The sequence below is a fragment of the Mustela lutreola genome, chromosome 1 (assembly GCF_030435805.1).
Source record: "Mustela lutreola isolate mMusLut2 chromosome 1, mMusLut2.pri, whole genome shotgun sequence".
In the NCBI taxonomy this organism is placed as follows: domain Eukaryota; kingdom Metazoa; phylum Chordata; class Mammalia; order Carnivora; family Mustelidae; genus Mustela; species Mustela lutreola.
The window spans coordinates 189,291,530-189,305,825 of NC_081290.1; the positions used below are offsets into that span (position 1 = coordinate 189,291,530).

The window sequence follows — 14,296 nt, forward strand, 5'->3', positions numbered from 1 at the left end:
CACCAGCCCCGCTGCGTGTCTGGGGGACCCTGATCAACCCAGCTGAACTCACTGAGCTGGCTCACTGGCAGAACCAGCGAACTGCATGTCAAGGCAGAAACACAAATGCCACCGCCAACCTGAAGTGAGCATTTCCCGTGTGCCTGGCTCCGTGCCAATGAGTTCACATGCATCACCTCACTCAATCCGAACAGCAGCCCCGCAAGGCAGATCCTAGGATCGATCAGCCCCATTTCTGAGATGGGGAGACTGAGCCTGAAAGAACAACAACTCCCCCAGAGTCGCTGCGTTGATAAGCAGCAGAGCCAGGACATGAATCTAGGTGCAAACTGGGTACTCCTTTGGGGTTTTGTTTGGTGAAGATGTAACCTTAGTGTGTGGCTGTCTGGCCCCTTCTTCCCAGGAGGAGATTCTGCTCTCTGGAGCACCCTCTGTGCACGACCCTGTGATATAAGGACACCCTCTTACAGCCATGCCCGGTGTGGAGCCGAGGCCCTGGCACCCGCCCTACCGTCCCTATCTCTCTGCACACCAGAGCCATTAGCCAGGGCTAGGCGGGAAACTGTTCCTTTGCCCTGGCCATCTGCTTAGGGGACGTGCAGGGGGATATTTTTCCCCCTGAATAAGCCATTTCTCTTGCTCTCCCATTGTGAATTTCCTGCTTTTTGCACCATTGAGATTAGATTTCTTTCTGTGATAAAAGAAGGAAGCCTTGTGGTAGCTCTGCCTAGGGATGGGTAAGAAATAGAAGCTCAGCTAGAAACATAGCTGCTGATTGTTACCACCATCGTAATTTAATATCTGCTAAGTGCCTCTAGACTTGGAAGTGCTTCGAGAAGACAAAGTCAAGGAGATGGGTAAGTTTTTTGCCCCGAGGAGGTCTCCATGCAAACCTCCATCTGCAAAACAAATTTCCCAAAGCCTCTCTCACGCAGGTGCGTTCAGACACACACTACACTTCCTTGGGGGCGGGGGGGGGGTGCTTCTCAAACCAACGTGCAAATCACAACCACCAGGGGTTAACTCACAAATGCCGGGCCCCACCCCCAGGAGAGGTTGATGCTTCTGGTCAGGGGAACCACACTTGGAGAACCAGCCCCCTCCTTCACCCACCGGCAGCTCTCAAGAGACTCACCCATGTGCTCAAAGGCACGGACACTTTCAGACACACACAACCTGCCTCCTCTTCAGCATCCTTGGGCCCCAGTCTCCGGCCTCGCTCTCTGGGCTCCAACCGCTCCTGTCTTCTTTATGTTCTTCAAGCTGGGCTCCTCCTGCCTCAGGAAGGAAAACAGGTGGGAGAAGAGTGAATTGAGGTGGAAAGGCCAGAATGTGGGGGATGGCAGGAGACCTTCCTGGCAAGATGGTCCCCAGTCCAGGTGGAAAAAGAAACGGGAAGCTTTCTGTCTGCTGGAGCATGTGTCCTCTTCATCTTTGTCTGGGTTATGCCTCCTTAGCTTTCAGACTGTAGCTCTGTCTGCCCTGTATCAAGGAAGCCTCCTCTGATTTCCTCTGCTACCCTGGCCATCATCATTAGACCAAGGGAGAGCCCAATTTAAGTGGTCATATCTTCATATAAATTTTCTCTACATGGTTACGGTAGGTTTTTTTTTTTTTTTTTTTTTTTTTTTTAATGTACATCTGAGGGGTGCCTGGATGGCTCCATCAGTTAAGTGTCCAACCCTTGATTTTGGCCCAGGTCATGATCCCAGTGTCATGCGCTAGAGCCTTGCATCGGGCTCTGCAAAGGCCAAGGAGCCTGCCTAATATTCTCTCCCTCTGCCCCTCCCCACCCCATATGTGCATGCATGCACTCCCTCCCTCTCTCTTTCTTAAAAAAAAAAAAAAAAGTATGTTTAACCCCATGAGAGACAGGATCATACTGAGTTCCACATAGTTTCACCCCTACCTGAGCATTTGCTTCAGGGTAGATGCTCAGAAGCGTTTGTTGAATGACTAAATGAACCCTCACACGTGGGCACAGCTCACATGTACACACAGGTATTCACACAAGAAGACATTCACATGTATTCTTTCATGTCTACGCTCAGCATTCTTTGCAGAAAAACAGAGCAGATGCGGTTTGGACACTGAGGTATAGAAGTTAATTCAACTCTTCTGAAAAACAATTCAGCATTTGGAATAGAAATGTAAACAATCCTACTTACTGAAATGTACTCATGGCAACAGTGTTTATAAAGCAAACTCTGGAAACTAACTATCCCTACTTAGATGTCCACTGACAGATTAAGAAAACTGGTATATCTAGCCAATGGAATAGCTTACAATTGTTAAAGATGATAATATCTATCCCTTTGGGGAAGGTGCTTATCTCATATTATCAAGAAAATAAAATCAACATACAAAATAATCTGTAAAATATGATCCCATTTACATAAAACTATAGCCCTCTCTATGATTGCATAGAGTTGTTTAAGATTTATTTGTTTAGACTTATTTAAGATTTTATTTATTTATTTGAGAAAGAGAGTGTGTGTGCACAGTAGAGAGAGCATGAACACGGACAGAGGCAGAGGGATAAGCAGGCTCTCCACTGAGCAGGGAGCCCTATGTGGAGCTCGATGCCAGGACCCTGAGATTATGACCTGAGCTGAAGGCAGACACTTCACTGACTGAGTCACCCAGGCACCCCACATCGTGGGATTGAAGATGATTTTTACTTTCTTCTTTGCGATAGTACTGACTTCATACTGTTGCTGAGAGATGAAAAGAGATAAAATGTGGATGATGTGGAGAGTTTAGAGTATGATACTAGCACGAAAAGTTCTCTTTATATCATTTGTATAGTTTCCAGGATTATTTTGATTTTTAAGAATCCTCCTGTAGTGAGAACAAAGTTACAAAATCACAAGAACAATAAAGCTTTAAAACATAGACCCGGCTGGAAAGGGCCAAGGGCAGGTATGTGTCCTCCAGCTCTAGCTCAAACCCCAGTCCCAGCACTTAATACAGTCCTCAGTACTAGTAAGTGCTTACAACAATTTGTTAAATTCAACTGGATTTGGAGCATCCATTAGTCCAGTGAGAAGCTTTATCAGAAAAGAACCTAATGGAATTCTAGTCTCCAGTCCCACCACGAGGCAGACCCCAACCAGACTTCTTGTTGATACTGAGGGTGTCAGCCATAGGTCAGAGTGATTGGAGTGTTTCTCTCTCTCTGTTTTAAAGCTTTTATTTTTTTACTTGAAAGAAAGAGCAAACGGAGATTGAGAATATGATGGGGGGCAGGGGTGAGGGGGAGAGGGAGAAACAGATTCCACGCTGAGCAGTGAGCCTGGACCCCAGGCTCACGACCTGAGCCAAAGACAGACACTTAATCAACTGCACCACCCAGGTGCCCCAACTGGAGTGTTTCTAACTAGAACCCTTGCCTGGGACACATCAAGCCCAGGAAATTAAGGAAATGTGAATCCCTGGTCCTCTTTCTTCCACCCACTGAGCTCTTCATTAACCTGCAGTTAAATTAACATCTCCCTTCTTCAACAAGACCCAACATCACCACAGAAAGCTGACTAGCCTTTGGCTTCTTTAGATGAGAGATTGTTCACTTTTTCCTGAAAGTGGACAGTGAGGGTAAGTAAAAGACATGGTTCCAAAGCAATTTCCAGGAAGCAACTATCCAAAGTCATCACCTGCAGATCCCCAGGTTTTGTCTTTTTGTGTGGTCTAATATAGCAGTCTTCAAAGTGTGGGGGTGCCTGAGACATTTTCAGGGCATCAGGAGGTCAAAACTATTTTCATAATAATAATGATATCATTTGCCTTTTTCATTGTGGTGATGTTTGCACCGATGACACATAAAAAGCAGTGGGCAAAACCATTGGCTCCTTACGTGAATCAAGGCAAGGGCACCAAATTGTGCCTGTAGTCATTTTACCACCACACACTTGGCAGTTTTGCTTAGGAACATCCTTGCTGAAGCAGTATAAATTATGAATTATTACAAGGTATTAACTTATTTAAATCCCAACCCCAAATATATGTCTTTTTAATATTCAGGGTGAAAAAAATGAGAGCACTTGTGCTGCATACCAAAATTTGGGGGTTGTTTCGAGAAAAAGCACTTATGTTTCAGCTGTGAGCTGAACTTGCCACTTTCTTCATGAAACACCATTTTTCCTTGAAAGAAGATTGACGAACTGCGATTACTCCGACTTCAGAGTTGGCAACCATTTCTTCAAAAATGAACAAAATGAGATCGTCACCTCGAAGAAAACATCTGACAGCGTTTGTCCCTAATGATATAATTTAAAATTTCAATTGAAAATTTGGACCTTGGAAGATTTGGATCCTTTACCAGGAGCTTCCCAATCCTTAAAGACTTTTCTGATGACATCAGTGACAATATGAATAGATTTGTTTTCATGTTGTAAAATGGAATGTGTCAACATCTGGAAGATGTTCATAGCTCAGAACCAATATTTTCCAAATGATCAATTCATAATGTTATGAAATTATACATGGGTGAAAAACCCATTGTGAGTGTGACATAGACCAAGAGATTTAAAAACAACCAAATACCAAATGTCAATGTTCATTGACAGATTTCAGACTCCACATTGCAACTGATCTTTACCAACTGCTGCTTGTCAACTTTGCATACAGTATTGAAGTATCATCAAGTACTTGAAAAGGCTATTAAAAAATTCTCTCATGGGTTGCCTGGGTGGCTCAGTGGGTTAAGCATCTGCCTTTGGCTGAGGTCATGACCTCGAGTCCTGCATCGGGCCCTCTGCTTAGCAAGGAGTAGACTTCTCCCTCTCACTCTCCCTCTGTGTCCTTTATCCCTCTCTCACTCTGTCTCAAATAATCTTCGAAAAAAAAAAAATCTTCAAAAAAAAATACTCTTTCACTTTCCAACTCTACATCTGTGTGAGATCAGATTTTCTTCATATATTTCAACCCAAACAATATATCACAACAGATTGAATACTGAGGAAGTATGAGAATCCAGCTATCTTTTTTGTTCAGCCAGATATTAAAAAGATTTGCAAAAATATAAAAACAATGCCACCATTCTTATTTTTTGTTTTGAAAAATGCAGTTACTTTAATAAAATTATTATTTATGTTAGCATGTGATTAAATACTTAGCTATAAAGGTAATGAAATAGGTACAGGACCTGTATGCTGAAGACTATAAAACTTAAATGAAAGAAAGCAAGGAAAATCTAGGTGAATGGATAATATGGGGTGCCTGGGTGGCTCAGTCAGGTATGCCTCTGCCTTCAGCTCAGGTCATGATCCTAGGGTCCTGGGATCAAGCCCCATGTCAGGCTCCCTGCTCAGCAGAGAGCCTACTTCTCCCTCTCCCTCTACCCCTCCACCTTGCTCATGCTTTCTCACTCTTCCTCACAAACAAACAAACAAACGAAATGCTATGTTCCTGGTTCAGAAGACTCAGTTAACATGCTAATTCTCTCCAAATGGATTATAAATTTACTACAACCCTAATAAAAATTTCAATAGGATTCTTTGGAGATAGAGGCAAGCTGCTTCTAAAACTTGAATGGAAAAATAAGGACTTAGAAGACCTAAAATAATTTTGAAAAAAAATTGGACGATTCACCCTACCCAAATTTAAGACCTACTATAAAGCTAAAGTAATTAAGACAGGGTGGCATTATGGAGGACATGGGGAGTTAGAGAGAAGGGGGTTGGGTAAATTGGAAGGGGAGGTGAATCATGAGAGACTACGGACTCTGAAAAACAATCTGAGGGGTTTGAAGTGGTGGGGGGCGGTGGGAGATTGGGGTACCAGGTGGTGGGTATTATAGAGGGCACGGATTGCATGGAGCATTGGGTGTGGTGAAAAAATAATGATACTGTTATGCTGAAAATAAATAAATGAAAAAAAAAAGGGTGGCATTGCTGAAAGGATAGACACATAGATCAAAAAAATATACCCACACAGATATGCTCAATTGACTTTTGAGAAAATGGAAGGGCAAATGGAAATGCAGATTTGCGGGCGGGAAAAGTGCAGTCTTCAAAATATGGTGCTAAAACAACCGGACATCCATTAGCGAACAAATGAACCTCAATCTAGATCACAACAGTATCTCAAAATTAACTCTAAATGGATCCTAGTCCAAATAAAAAAACATAAAACAACAAAATTCTTAAGAGAAAACATCAGAAAAAGTCTTCAGTCTTCATGAGCTTAGATTTGGCCAAATGTTCTTAGCACAATCCAAAAAAAAAAAAAAAAAATGATAAGTTGGAATTCAGCAAATTCACTTTGTCTCTATAAGGGCACAATTAAGAGGGTGAAAAGACAAGCCACATAGGTAGAAAATATTTATAAATCAAATATCCAGCAAAGATTAGCAACTAGAATATATAAAGTACTCTCAGAATTCAACAATAAGAAGACTAGTATCTAGCATATATAAAGAAAAGAACTCTCAGAATTCAATGATAAGAAACAAACAACCCAACAAAGAAACAAGAAGATCTGAACACTTAGCCAAAGAGGATCTCCAGATGGCCAAAAAAAAAAAAAAAAAAAAAAAAAAAAAAAAACCAACATTAAAAAGATGCTCAACATCATTTGTTGTTAGAGAAATCCAAATTAAAACCACAGTGAGATACCACTACATACCTATTAAAATGGTTGCCCTAAAAAATTCTGGGCAATACCAATTACTGGGAGATGAGGAGCAAGTAAAACTCTAATTTGCGGGTGGGAACGCAGAATGGTACAAATCCTCTGAAAACAGCCTGGCAGTTTTTTATACAGTCAAACATACAATCACCATATGACCCAACAATCCCACCTGTAGTAATTAATCCTAGAGGAAAGCAAACTTCAGTCACATGAAAATCTGTACAAGAGCATTGAAATCGATGCTCATCTTAATTTCCACCATGATCTTATCAAGGAGGAACAGCTTTGACTCATGAGAACTTCTAGGCCTTTGTGCAATGTTTACAACAGAGACAAGCCTGGACTGTCTCCAAGGAGAAGGGCTTTGGGGGCGGAAGAGAAGGGAGCAGCTAGAGCCTGACCCAGCGAGACGGGGGGTTCTTGAGACTAGGGGTACAGAGAGCTGCAGATTTGCAAGCTGTTGCCTGCACCTGTAAAATCATGTGAGGGCGGCCCGTGAAGGCCGCCAGTGGAGCGGCCAGCCTGGGAACAGGGTGCGGCCTCCCTCAGAGCGTAGCATCCTGGGGAAGAACAGGAGGAGGAATGATTTCCAGACAGGCTGAGAAGTTCAGTCAAATTTTCATCTATTTTATAAAGAAAGGTGACATTTCTTGTACCTTCATGGCATGGAGCAAATTCCTGCTGACTGCACGGGGTGTTCGTCAGAACCCCAGAGATTGGACGGAGGTCTCTTGGGGAACACCACTTAAGGAGCTTGTGGGAGACAGAAGGAGCGGCCAGAAGGCCAGAAGGGAGAGCTTGATGTCACAGAAGCAATGGCAATGTTACTGAGCAGGGAGTCCTCAAGAGTTCAGTTCCAGCAGGGAGTTCCAGTACGATGAGGACTGAAAAGCTACCATTGGATTTGGCAACATGGTAGATCAATGATGTGATGGGGCAGGAGCCAGATGGCTGTGGCTTGAGGAGCCCATGGGGCATGAGGTTGTGTGTCCCCTCACAGCCCTCAACCATCAGTTCCATTGGCCGAGTAGCCAGGTGCTTCCAGGGCAGGGCCAGCTACCCATCCTGGTCCCATCAGTGGCAAGAGAGAGCAGAGAGAGCTCAACCCAGCTGTGAGAGAAACTCCCAGCAGGAGACGTCTAGCTGCCTCGGATGGTGGCGTCACCTTCATAGAAGACCAACCCCATTGCTATAAAATGAAGAGGCAGGTTTATACAGAGAAACGGCAAATCTCCTAAGAAACTTGAACCCTGTGAAGATTTATTCAAATTCCCCAGTCCCGTCTCACTGGTTTGCTGAAGGGGTGGAGAAAGGGGTGAAGGATTTGGCCCTTTTGCGGCAATTTCAATGTTTGTTTCAAGGGCTCGATCTGCCTGTCACTGTCCTGCATGTTGACATACAGCCACCCGTTTCACCCTGCAACAGCACGTGGGAGAGATGCACCTATGCTGCATGAGGGGAGGGAGAGGCTGGCTTGCCCAAGGTCACAGAGCGAAGGAAGTGGAGCTGGAATTTGTGCCTCTGGTTACCTCCAGTCCAACTTCATGGCTCTTTCCACTAAATCAGTATCATTAGGAGGAGTTCAAAGAAGATTCCCAGCTCCCTCCTTGTATGAAAAGTGAAGAACTTATTCTGGGACTCAGGCCTTTGGCAGAAGAATTACCCCGTTACGTCCACGTCCCACATCCTGCGGGCCGGAGCTGAGCCGTGCAGGACCAAAGCCGGGCCATTCCCTCCTCTGCTCTGAGGACTCATCTGAGATGATCTCTGCCTGGATGATGCAGGCTGCATATCTCCACAGCATGGTCCTCCATGTTCTGACAAGACTCATCGTGAGACCAGTGTGAGCTCGCTGCCTGGGCTGGGCAGCGCAATTCCATGGAACAGGAAGCCTGGGCCAGCGCGGAGGACGTACGGAATGAGTGGCACGAGCTTCTCAGAGCCACCCACCCACACTGAGGAGACATGGAGGTATCCTGGGGTGACAGCTTATTATGGCAGAGGAGGACCTCCCAGAAAGCATCCACTTGGGACGTGGGTGCGAGAAGAGTCAGGAGGCCTCCTCCCATTCATAATGCTTTTGTCTCAGGTTCTGGGTGAGCTAAGCCTCCGGTCCTGTGACACTCTGAGGGGTGTGCCCAGCCTTCTCTGCGGCATTGTCCCGCTCTGGCCCTCCCACGGCAGAGGCCCGGTGGAGAACGGAAAGATACCCATTGCCGAGCAGCAGACCCTGTAACGTCTCAGCTAGAAAAGACCTACCTGACTTGGGAGAGCAGATTTTAAAATCAGACAGCCTCGATTCAAAGTCCAGCTCTACCACTGTAGCAGGCGTGTGGCTAGGGGAAGCTTAACTCACTTGCATTGGCCTTTGTGTCTTCATCCATAAAATAGGGATAATAGTGCCTACTCTGTGCTTTCGGGACATAAGACACATCAGGTGGTTAGCACAGCAGCTGGTATATAGCACACATTCAGCAAGTGCTGGCTCTTATCATCATTATCCTCATCATTATCATTACAGAAAGTGCTCCACATGCATCTCCCAATGTCCCCCCAAGTGCATCAGGACACTGGCTAAGCAATTACGGGAAACAATAGCCCTTGGGAACTGAACCAAACTCCAGAGGCAGCAGGATGGGCTGCTGGGCTGTGACCGGCTCGGTCTCCAAAGACTTAGTCTCTGCCCCACACCCAACACACTCACGTATACTCCCCTCCTTCCCCGGGGGGTAAACTCAGCAGTCAGTGGACTTGACAAAGCCAGAGAGTCTGAGTGGTACCTGGAGATGCCTGGGATCCAGGGACCCGAGGATGGTGTCACCAGCAACCCCCACTAGCCTCCACCAATAGAGACACGCACATCTTTCTGGAAATTTTGGACAGATTTGGGAAATCCCATCACCCTACTCCATGCTTCTTATGGCTTCTGTAAATGTCTGGTGTCTAAGGAAAGTGTTTTTCTTTTCCTATTAAGATACTGCTTTTTCTCGAGCTTATCTCTCCCACACACACACCTGCACCCCTATAGGTTACTTATGCCCTAGGAAGCCAGAGAGAGAGAAGGATCTGAAAAATAATGTGGCAGGAAGCCTCCTCGCTGGACGTTGAGATGGATGAGAAATAAGCTTTGGGTTGAGCCACGGAAGTTGTGGGAAACCGTGGGCTCTTATTGGGGTCGCTGTGTTCTCCCTACTTGCTAATATGCTAAGCCCGCCAATTGCCCCTCCCCCACACCTTTTTGTTGGGATGAAGCCAGAAAAGAACTGAAGGTGGGATGTCTCCCCCTCCCACTGACATGAGAGAGTAAAGAAACCAAATCTGAGGTGTCCGAAGGCCAGGCCCATGGACGCAGGCCTGGAGACGTCTGTGATCGTGGCCAGAAGCAGGGGTGTGCCCAGTGACGCTGGTCGTGTACCCATGGGTCGCAGTGATGGAGGTCAATATATTCAAGGTAGGAAAGTAACTGCGGAGCAAGAAGGGATAGATCTTTCAGAAACCGATGGGACCACCGATCCAATTCTGTTGGAAATGCTTGAGGAAGCTTCTTACAATCAGGCCTCTCTCTGAGCTTGCAAAGGCAGAGGAAGAGAAAGAGGAAGAAGGGAAAAGGAGAAAAGACAAGCACTGGATTGTCCTTCACCCCTCCTTGTCTGGTTTTGTTTGTTTGGTTGTTTGATCTGGTTTGGCTTGGTTTGGTGAAGTTTTAAGATTCCTTTCAAGCCTCCCGTCCTCTGTGAAGCCCTCCCTGACCTCTCCAGGTGCGACTGGTAGCTTCCACGCATGCTGTCCATACTCGTCATAGCTTCCGTCACACTGAGTCACAATCATGAGTTCCTGAGGACACTGTCATAGTCTTTGTGCCCCTGAGCCTGTCATGATACCTGATACAGAGTAGGCACTGATATGGCAGGTCGGGGGTTGGCTGATGGGCCAAATAAACACTCAGAACCCACAGCTGAGGAACCAAACCTAAGAACCCCCACAAAGGCTGTCTGGACACCGGGGTGGGCAGGGAATCAGTAGAACAACAAATCACAAATTTTTCAGGTCACACAACTTTTATTGCTGAAGACCATTGCCGGGGCTGCCGTAGACATGAACATTGCCCTCCCCCACCCTCAGCCCTGATAACACGCAACCGGCTCCCTCGGCCCCTGTCCAGCCTTGCTGCCTGCCTGAGCTGGGCTGGGCTGACCCGCGTGGACCCTGCCTCTGAGAGTCATAGCACCGTGAGGCAGGCCCCAGGAAGGTGAGGAGAATGAGGCTGGGCAAGAACAGGTAGCTCAGAGGAGAGGTTGGCGAAGGCCCAGGCCTCTGGCTGGCATGGAAACCAGACACACTGATGGCTCACGGGAGCAGGGAACCTCAGATCCTTCAATACGACTGTTTGGAGGGCCTGGAGACAGTGTCGGCTCTCTCTTCACGGCAGTGTTGGGGTCAATGCCCGGTTTCTGAAACAACTGAGAATTTGAAAGGTGGAGAAGCGGGGAAGAAACGACAAAAGGCCCAGGAGGGCACTGGACAGGGAACCCTGTCCACCCGGACTCTCTTAGGCTCTGACACCCATGGAGAAGCAGCAGCCATTTCTTCACGCCCTGGTGTGGCCTTCAGATGCAGCGACACGGGTGGCTCTCTGTGAGGGATCTGCTCACCAGCCTGCCTGAGGGCTCCCTACCGAGTACCCCAAAGCGGCTCCTTCATCTGGTCTCTTGAGGTCGGGAACATTCTGCAGGACTCTGGAATGGCACAACTCCCAGAAGCCCCTTGGAGTCTGTGGGGTGATGGATGCTAGTGCTTCAGGCGCCTGGAAGTTTTGGAGAATCTTTATAAAATGCATCTACTTCCATTTCTTGAATATAAAAATAAAATAAAAATCTGCCCCAGTGCCTCTGAGCCTGGACTGCTGCATGCAGCCAGCCCTCCACATCCGGGCACCAGCACGAGGTCTGATAAAGAGCAGGAAGCTCTTTCAAAGGGGGACACTTCCCGCCAGGGCCAGCCCAGGCCCTCTGCTACCCGGGTGTCCCCGGGGCTGCTGGTGACCACGCAGTCTGGGTTCGTCTCCAAGTCACGGTCAGAGGAGCAAGAATGCCTAATATGGACTTCCAGGCCCTTCTCTGGGGCCCTGTTTGGGCTTTACCACCTCTGTCCATTAAGGCTACCCCTGCAGGAACCTCCACACAGCCCAAACCATTAACTCCAGGGTGCTTTCCAACCTGGGCTTTGCGAAGAGCTGACAGCTCTTCTGGTTTCTGAAGACCTTGGGAGAGTAACAACATCTACTCATGTGCACGCATGTACACACACATACACACACGTGTGTGCATATTCACAGAGGCAGCAGATAGTAGAGGTAAGAGTAACAAAGGTGCCTGGTGGCCTTTAGCCTAGATGACATTGCCGATGGCCCAGTCACTTTGGCCAGTGCCGTGAGGTGGGACAGTCCAGCTGCTTAGGATTTCCGGAAGTGCACCTCCCTCTGAGGACAAGAACAGGGAGAACAGGATGAGGCTGGGTCAGGAAGACAGATGTCGAAGGTGGGGTTCAGAGCCTGCCATTCAGTCCAGCTGTCACTGGGCACTGCTCCTCGGAGAGCGGCAACAAGGAGGAACCGTGGAAGGAGAGAGACACAGGCTGGATTTCTGGACCAGCCACCCAAGCTCTGTGTGCTGCTCTCCCCTCTCTCAGGCAGAGGAGGGAAGGTGAGCATAGCTTTCGTGCTTTAGGGCTAAGATGGCAGGTGCAGGGAAGGTAGGGCTGTTCTGGGTCAGCAGAGGTGGGGGTGAAGCCCTGCACCCCAGATACCCATGAGACTAACTCCCTGCCAAGGAGGGAGGCCTCCTTCATACACCGCTCCAATCAGCTGTGTGAACTCACACTGTGGCTGTCTCTGGGGAGAAGACACGCCGCTGGGGCCCAGCCTGGGGCCACCCCTTTCCATCCCTCCAGAGGAAGGAAACAGAAGGTAAGAAACCTAGGCCGCTGGGGTTGGCCCAACATTGGATTCCTATCCTGTCCCAGTCTTCCACACTTCTGAACACCTCCAAACACGACGGGTGAGGGGAACTTTGCTAAGACTCTGGGGAAAGCCTGGGCCCTCTACCAGACACCCCTACTTTGGGGAGCTCCCAGTCTGCCCCAGGCAGACACTCACCTCCATCTTGCTATAAATCCAGGGGAGGACTTCAGTCACTTTGGTGTACACACCAGGCTTGTTTCTCTGGCCACAGCCCGTGCCCCAGCTGGTGACTCCTGCCAGATACCAGCGGTTGTTCTGCTCACAGACCAGGGGCCCCCCGCTGTCTCCCTGTGGGGGGAACACACATCTCAGCAGGGTAGGAGAGGTGGTCCTTGAGCAGGAAATGGCGGGCACCTGATTCTCACTCTGAAACCACCACCCCAGCCTTCCCCCATGGCCCCTGGCTCCCAGGACACGAGCCTCTCACCTGGCAGGAGTCTCTGCCTCCCCGGAGGTCCCCAGCACACATCATCCTTGGGGTAAGGTAACTGTCATAGACCAAGAAGTCATTGCATTTCTTAAAGTCGATGAGGTTGACCTGTACCTCTCGGAGGAAGGGGGATGTCTTCTCTTCAGTGAAGGCGAGTGGAGGAAAGAGAAGACGGGAAAGGAGTGAGACCAGATCTGGACACCTTCATGACCTTCTAGCCAGCCACCCCATGACTCAGATTCACAGCTTCCTGGGAGCAGAGGATACCATTCCCATGGCTGGCCTCCCAGAACATAGGGCCACATACACCCTCACACCACACACAACCCCCTACATGTAACATAGAGACAGACATGTACACAAACTCACAAGCCTACTGGGCTGCCTTCATGTTGCAAAATCTTCTCTGTATGCAGAGCACCATAAAACACATCATTTCATTTGTTTTCAGTAACTATGTGCCCTAACGAGGTATAATTAATCCATTTACAGTTGGAGGAACTCACGGCCGAAGGCGTGACTTGCCCACAGTCACACGGCCGGTCAGTTATGGAGCCGAGACCAGAACAAGTCTGCTCCCAGGCTAGTCACCATCCACTGCACTGAGCAAGGGAAAGGAGGCCCTGAGACCTGCAACTGGCCAGAGGCTCTCTGTGAGGTCAGCCACGTGCTCCGGGGCCAAGCATAAACCATCCTACAGAACCAACATCAGCAAAGATCACTCTAATAGAGATAAAGTGAGGCAAAAGAAGACCACTCCACTTCATAATCTTGTTTAAGGGTAAATGAAAACAAGGTAGGTTACAAACCACAAATAACGGCGACTATCCCCTCTCCCAGCCAATAGGAATGGCTACTGCCTCCTCGCCGATTATAGCTTTAGACTCTGCTTATTCTTAACTCCTAGATGAGATTATTAGGATGTCCAATCATAGAATTATCCCTGCTTGGGTGCCTCGGTGGCTCAGTGGGTTAAGCCTCTGCCTTCAGCTCAGGTCATGATCTCAGGATCCTGGGATCGAGCCGCACATTGGGCTCTCTGCTCAGCAGGGAGCCTGCTTCCCTCTCTCTCTCTCTGCCTGCCTCTCTGCCTACTTGTGATCTTTGTCAAATAAATAAATAAACATTAAAAAAAAAAAAGAATTATCCTTGCTTCCCGAAAGCATCCAATCTAGAGAAATGTTCCACTTCTTTGAACCGCCGCCCTCCCCTACAAT

General features: G+C 47.9%; 1 protein-coding gene across 5 annotated transcripts in view; it reads right to left on the minus strand.

Annotated features, from left to right (window-relative positions):
• Nucleotides 1-10,669: 10,669 nt before the first annotated feature.
• TMPRSS13 (transmembrane serine protease 13) overlaps nt 10,670-14,296 on the minus strand; it is a 29,016-nt gene continuing 25,389 nt past the window's right edge. For all 5 annotated transcript variants that reach the window (XM_059181989.1, XM_059181966.1, XM_059181985.1 and 2 more), the window contains 3 exons: nt 13,077-13,219; nt 12,785-12,937; nt 10,670-12,109 (listed from right to left, as the gene is read on the minus strand). In XM_059181989.1, the coding sequence (XP_059037972.1) occupies nt 12,083-12,109; nt 12,785-12,937; nt 13,077-13,219 (323 nt within the window). In that variant the 3' untranslated portion in view covers nt 10,670-12,082. The remainder of the gene's footprint in view (nt 12,110-12,784; nt 12,938-13,076; nt 13,220-14,296) is intronic.